Here is a 17,535-nt window from a genome sequence, read left to right as displayed (position 1 = left end):
TTCTCTATTGCTGCTTTAAAAATGATCATTTTCTACATTTGACACTTTGATTAGACAGTGTCTCATAGTTCTTTGATGTCCTACTTGGAGTTAATGAGCTTCTTGGGTGCGTGTATCTACGTATTTCATCAGATTTGGAAAATTTTCAATCATTAATTATTGAAATAATTTTTTCTTCCCTTTCTTTTTTGGGAACCCTGTGATATACATGTTGGTATGCTTGGTGTCCCACGGATCCCTCATGCTTTGTTTATTTTTCTTCATTCTTTTATCTTTCTGTTTCTTCGACCTAATAATATCAGTTTCTTTACCTTCACATTCATTGATCCTTTCCTCTGCCTGCCCATATCTACTCCTATAATAAATTTTAAATTTCAGTTATTGGTACTTTTCACTTTCAGAATTTCTGTTGGATTCCTTTTTGTAATTTCTATGTCTTTCTTATTCTATTCATAATACTGTTTTCCTTTAGTTATTTGTCCATAGTTTCCTTTAGCTCATTGAGCATGTTTAAAATAATTTATTTAATATTTTTGATTTATAACTTTAAATTCTGAACTTCTTCAGGAATCATTTCTGTCAAATTCTTTTTTCCCTGCATCGGCCATGCTTTATTGGTTCTTCTCATGCTTTGTAATATTTTTGTTGAGAACTGGAGATTTGAATATATTATAACTTCGGGAATCTAATTATGCCACTCCTTAAAGACAGCTGATTTTTGTTTTCTGAGGACGGTATTCCTTGTGTGTGGTCACTCTAGTTTGAGTTTCATTATCTCTTCATTCAGCCAGTGATCTGACAATGTATGCTACATCAGTTTAGTCATGTCTGACTCTTTGTGACCCCATGGACAATAGCCCGTCAAGCTCCTCTGTCCATGTGGATTCTTCAGGCAAGAATACTGGAGTGGGTGGCCATGCCCTCCTCCTAGGGTATCTTCCTAACCCAAGGATCAAACCTGTGTCTCTTATGTCTCCTGCATTGGCAGGCCGGTTCTTTACCACTAGTGCCACCTAGATCTGACAAAGATTTCCTTAGTTGTCTGGTTCCAAAAGGCAGTAGAGGTGTTTCTGTCTGTTTAAATCTTCTAATAGATGCCATTAGGGAAAGCTGCTGCAACCAGAGAGTGTTGAAACCAAGGCAGGCATCTACCAAACTAACCAGAATGCACATGTCTGAATTTTGGAGAACAGGATCCCCATTGCTCACCCTGGCATCAGCCATTCCCTTTTGCATCTTAGGCATTATCCTCACAGTGACAGGAATGGCAATCCACCCCAGTATTCTTGCCTGGGAATCCCATGGACAGAGGAGCCTGATGCGCTACAGTCCATAGGGTCGCAAAGAGTCAGGCCAAACTGAGTGACTAACACATATACACATAGTATTGTGTGTGTGTGTATGTGTGTAGTCGTGTGAGTGTTTGTGTGTGTATATATATTTAAGTTGTTCTGAAAGATAGTTTTTAAGTGAAATATCTGAAGGATATTGGAAAGATGGTTTTAACAGCTTTATCTGAAAGATAGTTTTAAATTGGGTTGCATAGTAGTCCCTCAGACTCAGTGTTGGACCATGATGTGACCATCTTTAAGGTGATAAATTTGAAATAGCTGGGAAAATGATGTGTGGGCTGTAGGGGCAAAAGCTAGGCTTCTTTCTTTGATAATTGTTTTAGGAATTGGAAATCACATAGAAGAACAGAATAGAAAAAAATACAGATATTGTAAATAATTGGATATTATTTTTATAGGCTTGATGTGGTTTGTAAGATGGAAAATGATTCCAAATTTTGCCAATATTGAAGAGTATAGTTGATGATTATTGTTACTGCACATGAGTAAATTCTACATAGTATTTTTCTGTTTTTTTATAGATTGACTAATTATCATGACAGGAAATAAGTCTTAAAATTATAGTATGTGTTTAAGACTTAGAAAGATTAATTTTATGATGTTATTTATTGTCATATGATTTTTTAATTTAATATTTATATACTATAGTGCAGAGAAACCAAACACTTCTATATATTTATTCACATTAAATTGTAGCTGTTTTTTGGTTAAGCTTTTGGGGAGAAGGGGAAGATACACTGGTACTGTGACAGAAGCACAATCAGAAATTTATCCACTATACTAGTTAGTCACTTTCATAGTTGTTAATTTATCTTTTATAATCCTAATAATGAAATACTAACCTGTTGTGCTTTTATTTCCTTTTAGAACCTTGTAAAACATCTTCCTGAGCAGAAGGTACTCAATGAGCTAGCAGAGCTGAAGAATGAGTATGATGACCTCTGTGAACCTGAACAGTTTGGAGTTGTGGTATGTATCTAGCCTAAGGGCCCCCAGACTCAGCTTGCAGGTAACAATAGAAATGGGGGCAGGCAGGGGGGAAGACATTTCAGTTGCTTATATTTATTTTTTTTCCTACTGTATAACTATATAACTTATGTAACACTAGCTGTCGGGGAAAAAAAAAAAACCTTATTACTTTTAATATTATTGAGAAATAAAGAAGTTGAGATCTACATTATGAAATACCTCACAACATCTCAGGGATCTTCCTTTATATCAATGCTGATATTGATATTAATATAAATATATAAAAAGAACATGTTATTGTATTGACTATTTTTCCTTCTATTTAGATCTTGCCATTAGAATTTGGCTTTTTAATAAAGTTAGGCTTCTTAAGGGTGGAAAGGTGGAAACTGTTATAGATAAGAAAGGTGGAAACTGTTATAGATAATTAGAAATATTCTAGAGTCTCTTTTGAATGGTATGCATTGTATCAGAAAAAAGACAAAACTTTTCAGATTTCCCGTAGAGTGTCATTAATTGATTAAAACCATTAAATATAGTTTCAGCTGGAAATAAAATTTCATAAATACATTTTGTGTTTTAGTGTGGTTAAATAATTACTGAAATGAATTATGTTTTCTTGTCTCTTCTTCATTTTAAAGGGTATAAAGTAAGACTAGGTGTAGATTATGTATTAAAACTGTAGTTTTATATATGTATATATATCTGTTTCAAGCTTTCCTCAAAACTGCCATTCAAATAATTGACAAAAAGATGGTGGGTATGATGACTTATTTAATGTCCTAGAGAAAAGCTGTGTTTGACTCAGTGTTCAATTCAAGTTTGGTCCCATATAAACAAACAGTTCTACTACAGCTTTCAGTTTTACCCTGGCTCTCTGACCATTTTCCATCTGCATCCTTAGATTTTTAAAAATGACCATTGCACTTAATAGTCAAATACTTTGCTTCATTCAAAATATTTTATAACTTCTTTAATAGTAATACATTTGATTCGATCTGATTTGCTACTCTGCAACTTAAAAATCCTGTTTAAAGTCAAAAGGTGATAGAACATTCCTTTTGAACATATGCAATAACTGCTCCCCCATATTTAGAGTTTATTAGTTCTCAGATATAGCACTGCATATGCTGATGTAGGAGCGTTCTGTCAAATCCTTGAAAAGCAAATCAGGAATGTCTATTTAGGGTGAAATAGAGCATGTATAGATACCTGAAAAAACTATATCTCTCATTTTTTAATTAAGCAAATTAAACTGGCCAGATATTGTTTATTAAATAGCAATACTTTAACACAGTATTAAATAATAAAATTTTCTAGTCCAAAGTCCACACTTAAAACTTAAGTTACTGGAATTCATATTCTAATTGAAGCAAGGTTATATACCATCCGAGAATTCAGCTGTGTCACGATGGTGATGAGTTTTACAGTAGGTACACTGCAGTTTCTCCGAAGCCATTTTTTTCCTGAATGCAGTTTATCTTGGAAGATGTATTAGTTTGCCAAGCAAGTCCTTCAAGAGGAATATCCTTGGTACTACACTGAGGAAATGAAGTTTTGGGACATAAAGAGCAATATACCTTCTGAACTCAAAGCAAAATAGGAAAGGAAAGAGATTTCGTGTTTATGCATGCAACCATAAAGAATTCTGGGGCTGTGAGCATGAAGTCACCTGGTCCTCTTATTTACTCTCCCCATCCTTAGCTACATGTCTATAGGGAAGATAGTCAAGGACATTTCTGAGTAGTTTATGCTATGTAAATTATCTAAGGCAGTATCAATCAGGATTTGCCTGATCTAAATAAAGATTAGATAGTCTCATATCTAGCGAAGTTTCTTGAAATAATGTTATAACTTAGTCTTTTAACCACATATGTAAACATATATATCTTGTATATAATAGCCAGTAGATAAGTGCTTATTGAATTTTAAGATAATTATTAGAACTAAGTATGAGCCTGATATTAAAAATAGCATAGTTTAGGTCTCAAAGTAAAAATTATGTTCAAATAAATTTCTTCAAGACTATGCTGAAATTAAATTCACTTCTCTGTGGAAATGTCCAAAAACTTTTTAGTCCTGGAAATACATGGACAGCCTACATTTAGGACAATTTTGGACATCTAAAGAGTCCTCTGGCCAAATGAGAAAGTTCCCAAACTTGTTATCTTGCTTTTGCTTTCTTCCACCATCAAAATTATTAGTTTAGTCTTCTTAAAAATGTATATTCATCATGTGATTTCTATATTGAAACCCTTCAGTGTCTCCCAGAGTTTACAGAATAAAATCCGAGCTCCTTCCCATTCTCATTGTGCCTCTAACTCTCTGACTTCATGTCTCCCTGTTCTCTTCGGCGAACTTGAGTGAATTGGTGTCTTTAGGACATTTTAGCTTTTACCTTGGCGGGACTCTTATTGCCATTTCAGCAGTTATTTTACTTGTTCTTAATTCAGTGGTCTTTTGTTTTTTCTGTAGCGGCTGTGCCATATCTTACCTGCTTTCTTCAAGTCTTTTCTCCCTCCCCTTCCCATTCTTTTCAACCTACAGACAACCTAATCTCTTCCCAGGGAAATGAGAAAGCAAATAGGAGCTAGAACAGTATCTCTTCTACCCACAGTTGTTATCTCTACACATATCTGGTGTTAACCTCCTCTCTGTCAAACATCAGAAAAAGGGATACTTTATTTACTATGACCATTGTTCTTGTTGTTGTTAATGATAGGAATAAGAATGTATTGACATGTTACTATGTCCAGCGCCATGCTAGGTGTTTTTACATGCCCCATCTCATGCATTCCTCACAGCCCTGTGAGACTGGTGTTATTGTTGACTCCACGTTACAGATGAGGGCAGTGAGGTCAAGGGAGGTTTGGGACCTTGTTCAGTTACATAGCTGTCGGTACAGAACTTAGTCCCAGGCACTCTGATGTCATGGACTGTGATTTTAACAACTTTACTGAACTGGTGTGTGCTTGTGCGTACATGCACATGTGTGTGTGAGTTAGTCTACTATACACTAATACACTCAGTTCTCCCCTGCCTACTTGTGTTCTGTTTGTCTGTTGCCTCTTCAGTTCCTCAGCCTCCACTCTGCTCTTCTCTTCAGAAATAAGAATCTTCTTAAGTCATTCATTGCCCCAAAATGTATGAATGGATAGCTGGATGGATAGATGAATAAAAAATCCTTCACTGGCCCTGAGGTCCATGATAAACACTGCCCTCGCTTCATTACCTAGCATGAGTTTTTTCAAAGAGTAGTCTCTTTCTGTTTTCTACTTCCTTACCTCTAGTTACTTACTATTCAGGAAACAGCAATCAGAATGCTGCCTTAAATAATGTGTTGAAACTGATCTAGGAGAGATCATCAATTAACTCCTAGTTGCATCTAAAATATACGGGCGATCTACTGACTTCTCTTCTGTGCTGTTACTAATGTAACCCCAGCCAGCATCCTCTTTCCCTTAACCATTACAATATATGTTTGTATATGTATATTACAATATATATGTGTTCTCCACTTATGCTTTTGACCTTTTCCCAAATCAGTCTCGGCACAGCCCTTGATGTGACATTTCCGAAGTACATTTGTGTTGCATCATTATTTATCTGCTTAAAGCATCAGTGTATTGTTTTTTGAATTTACCATGCTCTTCCCTGTCTTTGGACCATTACACACGCTGCTCCCTCTTACTCCCACTCCTGCCTGCCTCTCTCCTGCTTATTCTTTGAGTCTCTGCTTAAATTTTTCTCCCCATTATGTTCTCACTTACTTATTAGGTCTCCCTATTAAATTCTCTCAGAGCATCTTATTTTTTTTCTTTTCCTTTCTCAAAATTATCATGGTTTCTTAATTAAATGTTTAATCACAAGGTTTTTTATTGAATGACCCCTGTTAGATGACAACTTCTGTATGCCTGTATTATATTGATTTGATTCACATGGTATACTTACCAATGTTTGTTGACTGTATTAGCTTGAATCCAAAATCAAGTGGGCTCTTCTTATTCCTGTCTAATTCTGTATCCATTTGGTACTTGAGTGTTGAAAAATTTAGATTCCTGATTGAGTCCTTTTCTTTCTTTGCCTTCTCTAGTGGTAAATACTGTTTCCTAATTTTAGTCCTATCACCCTGCCAATGTCCTTTAGAATTTTCATTATTGTATAACTTCCTGGGTGATAAAAACAAAATCTCATCAGTTAGAGATGTACATATGCCACAATTGCAATTACTCTTGCAACATTCACTAAAATCTTATCAAACAAACAAACAAACCAAAAAAAAAAAAAAAAACAGTAAAACTGGCAAGACTACAGAAGAATCAGGCTTTGAATTTTTGAAAAAAGATAAACTTACCCGAGACAGTGACTGGGCTGCTAAGCTTTCTCTAAACTTTCTTTCCCTCTTTTTTTTTAATCAGCCATATCATAGGATTTGCTTATTTTCACATGTCATAAATTAAAAAGAAACCAGAAAAAAGAGAGAGAAGAAAAAAGAAACAAAAAAATCTAGGGACCTTTCCTGTATCTAGAGGCAGGTTTCCTGGGAAGGGGGGTATGTTACTTCCCACACCATCTAAGATCAATAATCCTTTTCTTTAGGGGGGTAGATTGACTGCATAGCTTCCCACTGACTTGTCCTTCAATCTGCCTCCCACAGAATTGAATTTGGTACATTATTGTAATTATGTGCTGTACCTGTACTGGGGGAAAAAAAACACAGATCTTTGAAAACTCTGCCAGTTAGAACCCCCAGCAGGAGCTTTTAGACTCTTCCCAGTGTGTTTGCAGCTCAGCTGTTCTCAAACCTTAGAGCTATGGAAATTCCCACTTGTCTTGCACTGTGAATGGAGACCCATACTGTGTGTATCTATTAAAGTAACACATCTTCTGAGAAAAAGAAGGCAATAATTAGTTCTCTTAGTAATTGGTACTTTGTTTTTCCTGACTTCAAAATCACACATATTTTTCAATTAAAAACATTCTAAAGCTATAATCTAAGAAAAAGATGTTGAGATAGCCTTGTGCATAAAAAACATTTATAATGAAAAGCAAAGATTATGTGATACTGCTGACAGCATAATTTTTTTTTCTTTTTCTGCATAAATATGTGAAGGCGGGAGGAGTGGATTTATGCCTGTAGTTGAAACTACAGATATATAATCAGTTTGCTTTTTAATTTTTTGAAGCCCCCCCAAGAGCTTATGAGCTCTATTCAAGATAGCTTAATCAGGTGAACAGGAAATTCTTAAAAGCTCTTTTTTACTCTCCCACGCATCATCAAAGGCAGTTAGTTTGGATGGAAAATTGTAGCTCTTCTGTTCCATTAATATTAAATCATTATTCAAGTTTGCATATTCATTGGGAAAATTGCATTTTTCTTTATCTGCTTTCATTCAAAGTGTTCAGTGTTTTGATATGTAATGCCTTGATTGTTTCTATTTTCATTCCTTCTGTAAATATGAATGCTAGCTCTTACTTCTAGATGTACCTTCATTTTTATCTAAAAAAAATCATTTAATAATTGTGAAATCAAGTAAAAGAAAACTCACCATGGTGTGTTCTCAAATCCATGTATTCAGATTCTGGCTCACTTAAATAACTTCTCATAATAATCCATTTGGTGACAGGATGACTTTTTTCCATCAGCTTTTACAATAAAATGAGGTAAAATAAAACCATCTGAAACTGAATATTCAGATAAAGCCTGTGGATGTCAATCAATTTTTCTATTGATAGCTTGTCATTAAATTTTAAAAAATGAAAAATTCACCCCTTTCCCCTATCCATATATCAGTAATCCTTTAAAATAATAGCCTAGTATCACAGGTGCTCTAATGGCCATTCTTGGCCTCAGACAGTTTTTAGAATGATGTTTTGAAAATTCTTTAGCCATTTCTTAATGTAATTTTTTTGAGCTTCCAGCATCTCTTGGATCAACATTGTTACCATGTTCTGTCCCAGACTGGAAATGAGTAGATATTTGCTGATGCATGATTTCCACATGTCACTCTGTTTGAGGAAAATATTCTCTATGAGCACATCATTGCTTTTCTGGGATAGAGTCAGTTTTCAAAACCCTGTTTTTCCAAAGCTTCATTTTGCAGATTACTAATGACTCTCAGCTCTCCTGACATCTAATATACAAACGTTTGCCGTCGGCTCCATGCAGCAGGTGCACCTGTATTGATGATTTGTCCAGCCCGAGTACTCGGTGTACAGTAGAAAGCACCGCAGTGAGCAGTAGTGAGCCTGTCCTGAGAATAATAATGATTTATTTGACAGGAAATCACAGACGTCCTTGTTTGAAATATTTCCGTGCTTCCAAACATCAGAGTTTAGCTCAGTTTTCAAGTCTGGGTCTCACAACTTTTATAGGAAGATCTGCCTGCTGTCTAACTTCAACTGACTCTTCTTTATCACCACTTCATTACGTCACCTTCGTTATAGTCACTGATACAAAATTATTCTGTAATTTTAATGTATATTGGGTCCCAAGAGTATTTAGGTATCGGGAAAATCTTATGTAACAAATATGTATTTATTACAAAATATATCTGTTAATTCCCATGAATCTTTAATATTATCTATTAAAGATATTAGAAGATCACTTATGCTCACATGTGATGGCAGTTGAAAATGAGCTGCTTAGCAGTGAAAAATGAAAGAAAATAGAAATCACCTTAAAAGTGAGTGACACATGACTTCAGGAGTGGCATGGGACTGCTTCCTCCTCCTTCACACATGACTGTTACACTTGGATCTTTTTTTCTTTCTCTCTGGAATCCTATGGTAGTTTGGCAGAACATCAATATTCCACAGCTGCATAGATAGTAAAGTGTATAAAATTCAAATTATATTAACAAAATTGTATCTGACTCTTTGGGGAAATAACCAACTTGTGGCTGCTCTTACTAAAGCTGTCAGTATACCTTTTTTTTTTTTAATATAGTGCAGATCATCTGAAGACATGATAGCTGCTTGATGTGATTTGATAGACAAGTATCTTGTAACACAAATAAATCCCCTACATAATACAACACCTTGGTCAGCATCCCACAGCACTTCAAGGAATGAATTATAAAACAAAGGATGCCAGTCAACTAAAATGCTGCAAGGGACCACAAGGAGAAACAAACATACGCCGCAGCCAAGTTTTTGTTATATTTCCTTGTATCACTTAGGTGCACTCAAGTACCTTTATGAGACATGAGTCTTTTAATAACTGTAACTGTGGCTGGGGATGTCACTCACTACTACTTATGATTTCTCTGCTTCAGTTATCTAAGACATTACCTTACACAGACAAATCCTCTAATGGAGATTTAGCTATTGTCTATCAGTCTACCCTGCTCTGATCATAAAAATTCATACTTCTGACTGCAGGAAATTCTCTTAGTATGATCAAAGCATACTGTTTTGTGGCTTCTGTTAAGAGAGTCTATATAGTTTCACCTCCTCCATAAGTCTCTTGATTTTTATAGTAACATGTTCTCACTGCTAACATTTCTAGTGGAAAATTTATATGATGCATTGAAATTGACTGAAGGAAGCACTGCATGATATTTACAAAGTGCTCAATAGAAAATGAAGGCCATTCTTCATCAAACCCTCATGACACATGTTCCTTAATGGATGAGAAAAACTTCATCTCAGGTTTTGGAGAACAGTCAGGGACCATGGTACCTTGTTGGGGTAATTTCAGAGAATGAGTAAAGAGAATAATAGCAATAATAGCTATTGTTTTAGAGTGATTCTATTGTGTCAGCTATCATGACAGCAGTTTTACACATAAGGTCTCATTTGTCTTACTGAAACATGTATGAATGACTTAAGGAATACATTTTACTGGTGGAAAATAAAGTGTCAGAAACATTTAGTAAATTGCATTATATTGTAACTATGAAGTAACACAACTGTAGTTCAAGTCCAGATCTGTGTAACTCAGAAGTCCTATTTCTTCTACTTAATTTACCTTCTGAGTCTAGAGAATACAGCGAATGATTTCTTTCCCTCTCTGAGGATTAAGGGGATAATTCTCTTGAACCTAGTTTTCAAAATAGTTATTTAGAGCTCTGAATTCGGGCTGTTATTGAGCCTGGGAAGTATCCTTGGGATGACCCTTTTGGTAGCTAATTACTTTACAGAGGAAGTAGGATACCTTCTTACTGCGCCACATCAGCCTACTATGATGCCTCTTTGCACTGTCCATCTGCTTCCTAATCCTGTCCTTTGCCGATATTGGACTTTCTGTTTGTATTAATGAGTACATCCATTCATTCACTAATTTTATAAGATTTTCTTTCAAATTACATATGATATTTATTACCTGCTCTGCACTAAATTTTATTTTGGTGGGTAAATGAAGGATTATATTTTGCTAGTTCAAAGGGCAGATGTGATCCTCTTATAATGCACAACCTCTTCCCTGAATGAGGTTGATTGGTGATAGACTGTGTCCAGTAATAGCAGTCAAGAAAGGTAATTCCCTAGGATTTTTGGTTCGACATCTTAGCTGAAGACATCATTTTGGGGACAGTAAAATATTACCATCTGTTGTTGATTTTGTTTAATAGGCAACCCGCCTGTCTTCCTTGGGACAAGATCCAGAAAATAGTTAGTCAGCTCAGGAGTGCTTTTAAAATCAATCAGCAAATATTTGAATGTTTGATATATGCAAGGACCTGTGTTCAGTCTTTGATTCTTTTCTCTGTGTACTCCTCATCAACAACCTGCTGCTGCTGCTGCTAAGTCGCTTCAGTCGTGTCCGACTCTGTGCAACCCCATAGATGGCAGCCCACCAGGCTCCCCCATCCCTGGGATTCTCCAGGCAAGAACACTGGCGTGGGTTGCCATTTCCTTCTCCAATGCAGGAAAGTGAAAAGTGAAAGTGAAGTCGCTCAGTCGTGTCCGACTCTTGGCGACCCCATGGACTGCAGCCTACCAGGCTTCTCCGTCCACGGGATTTTCCAGGCAAGAGTACTAGAGTGGGGTGCCATCGCTTTCTCTGTCATCAACAACCTGCCTCCCACAATATTCTGATAACTCCAAAATCTGCCAACTCTGATACTTATCTCCTAAATTCAAGGACTGAATTTCCGAATGCTACCAGATATCATAACAATAGCTAAACTCAACATATCAGGAAAGCAATATTATTTCCCTATTATAGAGGTTCATATGACTATTCATGTGATGATTTGGAGGGGCAAATGCTGGAAGGATCTGGGAACACATTTAAATGGTCAGTTTTAGTGATTCAACCTTGAAGTATGTCAATTTTAACCTTGAATGATGAGAACTGAAAATAAGAGCCAATTGTAAGTAATTCTTCAGGTTAAAATATAGGCAAGGAATGGTATTAAATTACATTGTGTTTGCTGTGATTTCAACATAACTTCAAGATTTAGAGTCTTAATGTTGTTCCATAACCACTAAGTCATGTCCTAATCCATGTCCTAATAATGGGAATCTAATAGTGTCTTTGTTAGTAGTAAAATACACTGGTGTCTGAAAGAATGGTGAACCAAGTTCACTTAAATGCTAATAAAAATGTCTTGGTAACATCCAACTAATAGTTTTTATTTGTGGATCTCACACTGTTTGCCTCACCTTTCCACAGCTCTCAAGACAGACACAAAAGGGAAGGAACTAGTGTATATGGCTCATATGTTTGGCTCCTACCTAATTTTCAAAACAAAACTGCTTAGCAGGACTTTCCCCTTCATTAAAAATGAGGAAACTGAAGCAGAGAAATTAGGTGGATTAGCTTCACACAGTCAGACTCTGCAAAACTGTCTAGATTCACTCATTTGGTTGAATTTGCTACTAAGCTGTACCCTACCAGCCCCCACTGCCTTAGTCCCTGCTTGACTTACTGGAGTACAGATAGGAGATCAAGGGAAGCAAATTCATCTACCCTCATTTTCTGAAACAAACATAAATACCAAACAGTAAGCCAAGCCAAATCGGCACTTCCTTCTACCTTCATTAATGCCAACAGTATTCTACCTCACAAAGGACTAAACACCTTGGAACCATCTTTGACTTTATCCTCCCATACCTGAGCATTTACTACTAAATCCCTTTGCTTCTTTCTTAATTCTTCTTCTTATATATGTTGCTTTCTTTCCCTTTCTACTGTCAACATCCTAGGGCATTACCTGTTTCTAAGACCTTTTGAAAACTTAACTAACAGTATTTCTGTCCCTAGTCTCTTTTTCAACAAGTCATACATACCACTCTCAATATGACTTCAGAGGTGGCCTGGCGTAGTTATTGAGAGTCTGAGTTCTGTAGCCAAAATGCCTGAGTTCAGAACCTCAATATACAGTTTGACTCTGTATGAGTTATTTAGTATTTCTGTGCTTCACTTTCCTCATTTTTAGGAGACTAACGTGAATAATGCGTTTTCCTGGTGGCTCAGATGGTTAAGAATCCACCTGCAATGCAGGAGACCCAGGTTCAATCCCTAGGTCAGGAAGATCCCCTGGAGAAGGGACTGTTTCCCCACTCCAGTATTCTTGCCTGGACAATTCTATGGACAGAGGAACCTGGTGAGCTACAGTGCATAGGGTCACAAAGAATTGGACATGACTGAATGACTAACACACAATGTGAATAATCATTTCCTAGGGTGGTTTTGCGAATCAAATCTACATATATGTATATGTATATAACGGATTTCTAGAGCAATGTCTGGAACAGAGTACTCAATGTTAATGGCTGTTATTGTTAATATAAATATTAAAGTACTTTTGGTCACATTATTTTTGTTGAGGGTGGTATTGGAAAAAAAAAATCAAATCCATGCTGTTTTGGGTTTGTAGACCAAACATTGAAATATAAAGCCCAGAAACAGTAGACCAAGCATTGACATACAAAGCCCAGAAACAGATACAAATGCAGCATAGATATGAATTAAAACAAATGGTATTAGAACCTGAAGCAAGACTAAAGATATCTATGTCAGCTTAGGCTGTAAATTCCTTGTGGATCTCAGACCAAAGCCACCCTGGTGTTCAGGGTTCCTACAGGTCTTACAGGGCATAGCCAGAAGGGAGGTATATGGTGACTAGCACCTGATCCAAGTAGTTCTGTGGTTTTTTTAACCGTCAGGGAGACTGAAAAATTCCTCTTGAGAAATCTGTATGCAGGCCAGGAAGCAACAGTTAGAACTGGACATGGAACAACAGACTGGTTCCAAATAGGAAAAGGAGTATGTCAAGGCTGTATATTGTCACCCTGCTTATTTAACTTATATGCAGAAGACATCATGAAAAACGCTGGACTGGAAGAAACACAAGCTGGAGTCAAGATTGCCAGGAGAAACATCAATAACCTCAGATATGCAGTCGACGCCACCCTTATGGCAGAAAGTGAAGAGAAACTAAAAAGCCTCTTGATGAAAGTGAAAGAGGAGAGTGAAAAAGTTGGCCTAAAGCTCAACATTCAGAAAACGAAGATCATGGCATCCGGTCCCATCACTTCATGGGAAATAGATGGGGAAACAGTGGAAACAGTATCAGACTTTATTTTTTGGGGCTCCAAAATCACTGCAGATGGTGACTGTAGCCAAGAAATTAAAAGACGCTTACACCTTGGAAGAAAAGTTATGAACAACCTAGATAGTATATTGAAAAGCAGAGACATTACTTTGCTGACTGAGGTCCGTCTAGTCGAGGCTATGGTTTTTCCTGTGGTCATGTATGGATGTGAGAGTTGGACTGTGAAGAAGGCTGAGTGCCAAAGAATTGATGCTTTTGAACTGTGGTGTTGGAAAAGACTCTTGAGAGTCCCTTGGACTGCAAGGAAATCCAACCAGTCCATTCTGAAGGAGATCAGCCCTGGCGTTTCTTTGGAAGGAATGATGCTGAAGCTGAAACTCCAGTACTTTGGCCACCTCATGCCAGTTGACTCACTGGAAAAGACTTTGATGCTGGGAGGGATTGGGGGCAGGAGAAGAAGGGGATGACAGAGGATGAGATGGCTGGATGGCATCACTGACTCGATGGACGCAAGTCTGAGTGAACTCCGGGAGTTGGTGATGCACAGGGAGGCCTGGCGTTGCTGCGATTCATGGGGTTGCAAAGAGTTGGATACGAGTGATCGACTGAACTGAACTGAAACATATATTAATAAAATGATAGAAAACATGCTTCTGTGCTAATTATAGCCAAGTAACAATAAAAAGAAAGGAAAAATTAAATGGGGAAGAATTTGGAAACAGTGATAGAGGCATATAGAGACATAAATGAAGGCAGAAAAAGACATAGAACCTTGGATAGATTCCCACACAAATTTATACATGGGAGATTAGATTTGTTCATTCATGGAGACTTTAATGTGGTTAGCTTCCAATTTTTATGGCGTTTACATGGACTCTAAACGGACTTTGATTCAAATTCTGCCCCTAGGCATATACCTCATATATTCCTAACCTATAAATCTTTTCTCACTTCATTCTTTCTCTCTACAACTTCTTTTTGGTCTCTAATTGTTTTTGCTTACTCACTCACTTTCTCTTTCTTTCTCTCTACTTGCTTAATTTTTAATTATTTAACCGTTTGCATCCCGTCTATTGTGAAGCCTTTGTTAAATGTTGTAAGTCATAGAGTTTAAAGTTTTGTCTTATTTCAGTGAACATCTCCAGCACTTAATCTCTGTTTACCCATTTAGAATCATGGGCTAATTTTATTGTTAGCTGTAGTTATCACGTGATTGTGTTATGAGTTTTAGGCTATATTGGACACTTTTTGTGAGTAGATGGTGTGTCTTATACTTATCACGTGAGTACTGAAAAAATCAGTAGGATGCTTTGAATATTCTCCTGATTGTGTTTTTGCAAAGCTATTGATGAGTGATATGACCTACATTTCAGAACTAGTAACAGGGATATTCCTAGTATACTTTTATATATCTGCCTATGAAAAGCATGAATGCATATAGGAGGATTAGCAGACAACAAAGGTTAATTTTTGGAGAGGCAGACATCCATGATTAATGACAAAATTTATTTCAAAGAGGAAAAATGATAGATTATGCTTTACTTTTGTATCAGAGCAGATAGGGTCTATTTGACAGCTCATTTTGCTGCTTTTGAGGGGTATTTTGTCCCCTTAAGAACTCTTAGTTTAAGAGTCCTTAAACTAAGGACTCGTATTTATGTTGTCAAATTATTTTCATGTTGTCTGCAGTTATCTCATGCCTACTCTGTGACTGGCATTTGTATTTAAAAAAGTTAAGCTATATGTAAAAAAAAATAATTAGGATTGTTAATAATTTCATTGTGTATGTGCTTATGTATGTTCTTATGTGTTGACCCTCCACCCACCTCTCTCCCAGAATTAATTTGGTGAATGAAAACTAGTTAAATGACCTGGAGTTATGGGAAATTAAAGACTAAAAGAGATTATCATAGGAACTGTACCAAAGGGAATAGAGAATGTGGACCCAGAATATGAAACAAGTAAAACAAGTAAAAACTTGAACTGTTTTGAAGAAAACCAGTATAGAATTATTGAATAATGTACCTAAAAGTAAGTTCATGTAATTTTACCAAAACTTTTTTTTTATTTCTCTGAAATGCTCTTTATTTATTTATTTATTTATTTTTACTTTACAATACTGTATTGGTTTTGCCATACATCAACATGAATCCGCCACAGGTGTACACGTATTCCCCATCCTGAACCCCCCTCCCTCCTCCGTCCCCGTACCATCCCTCTGGGTCATCCCAGTGTAACATTCTGTCAAGCAGGTGAGATTCTTTTGAGCATATCTAAATATTTAATGTATTATATTAATATAGATCATAGGTTTAAAATTATTAGGTGCTCAATCAGAGCTAGTCTTCTGGTTTCAAACAGCATAGAAATAGGTAACAGTGAAGCCACATTTATTTAGGAAATGTGGTTCCACTTATATTATCTGTCATCATATATGTTTTTTTTATATGTGGCCCAGCTGTTCATTCAACTGAATATTATATTTGTGCATTTTCATAGTTCACCTCAGGGACAGATTTTTGGCACTTTAAATTTTATTGATGACTAATGATTATGCAATTAACATATAGCAGCTGGCTAGCTTAAATAATATTTTCTTAATGCTATAAGGATGATTTCATTTATTCTTTGAAACCTAGCAGCTATTTTTGTAGCTTTTAAAAAGAATACTCTTTTGAAATGTCTAAAACTGAGTAATATTTGTTAAAGTGTTCTGGAGAAGGAAATACAACTGTTAAAACCCAGAGAGAATTAATTTTATTCAAAATTTTTACAATATCATCTATAAAATGATCCCCATTAGAGAGAGAAATAATGGGCTTTATATATATATATATATAAGAATATATGTATATATGAATATATATGTGTGTATATTAATATATGTGAATATATATATGAATATATATATATAGTCTTATACAGCATTCCTTATCTTACAGATGAGCTCAGTGAAAATGTTGCGGCCTCGTCTCAATAGCATTCTTTTCAAGCTCACATTTGAAGAACATGTAAACAACATTAAGCCAAGCATCATAGCAGTAACTCTGGCCTGTGAAGAACTGAAGAAAAGTGAAAGCTTTAACAGACTTTTAGAGTTAGTTCTTTTGGTTGGAAACTACATGAACTCAGGCTCAAGAAATGCCCAGTCTTTGGGTTTTAAGATCAACTTTCTCTGTAAGGTAAGAGCACATCTTATAATGCCAATTTACAACAATAATCTCATCTATGAGAGAGAAGTCACTTTAAACACCAATAGTATGTAAGCCAAAAAATTATGCTTTAAAAGGATGAATTTTATGACATCTGAGAGCTGGGTTCAATCTCTGAATTGGAAAGATCCCCTGGCTAAGGGAACGGCCACACACTCCAGTATTCTGGCCTGGAGAATTCCATGGACAGAGGAGCCTGGCAGGCTACCGTCCATGGGATTACAGAGTCGGACATGACTGAGTGAAGTCATCTTTAAAACAGATAGATTTTTAAAAACCTTACTGTAATAAAATCTCAAAGACTGCAAATTCTTCTATAGTATACTGTTCAGCTCTTGCTGATCAAATCTTTCTGGAGTTTTTTGATCCAAAAAAATGGCTTTTATAAACTACATGTAACATTGTATTTTAATCCCTTCAAACTTATTTTGTGTCTCTCCAGAAAGTATTTGAGGAGCTAAGTTCAGTGAGGTAATAGCCAAATATTTCTTTCTGAAT

The 17,535-nt window shown here is 36.1% G+C and overlaps 1 protein-coding gene across 1 annotated transcript in view; it reads left to right on the top strand.

The window, feature by feature from the left end:
* DIAPH2 (diaphanous related formin 2) overlaps positions 1 to 17,535 on the top strand; it is a gene marked incomplete in the record, with an annotated part of 842,722 nt that overhangs the window by 438,983 nt on the left and 386,204 nt on the right. Inside the window, 2 exon segments of the mRNA XM_018044114.1 lie at positions 2,220 to 2,321; positions 16,768 to 17,007. Coding sequence (XP_017899603.1) covers positions 2,220 to 2,321; positions 16,768 to 17,007 — 342 coding nt within the window.

The sequence above is a fragment of the Capra hircus genome (genome assembly GCF_001704415.2).
Source record: "Capra hircus breed San Clemente chromosome X unlocalized genomic scaffold, ASM170441v1, whole genome shotgun sequence".
Lineage (NCBI taxonomy): Eukaryota > Metazoa > Chordata > Mammalia > Artiodactyla > Bovidae > Capra > Capra hircus.
Note: the sequence above shows the minus strand (reverse complement) of the source record. Positions and strands in the feature narration are given on the sequence as shown.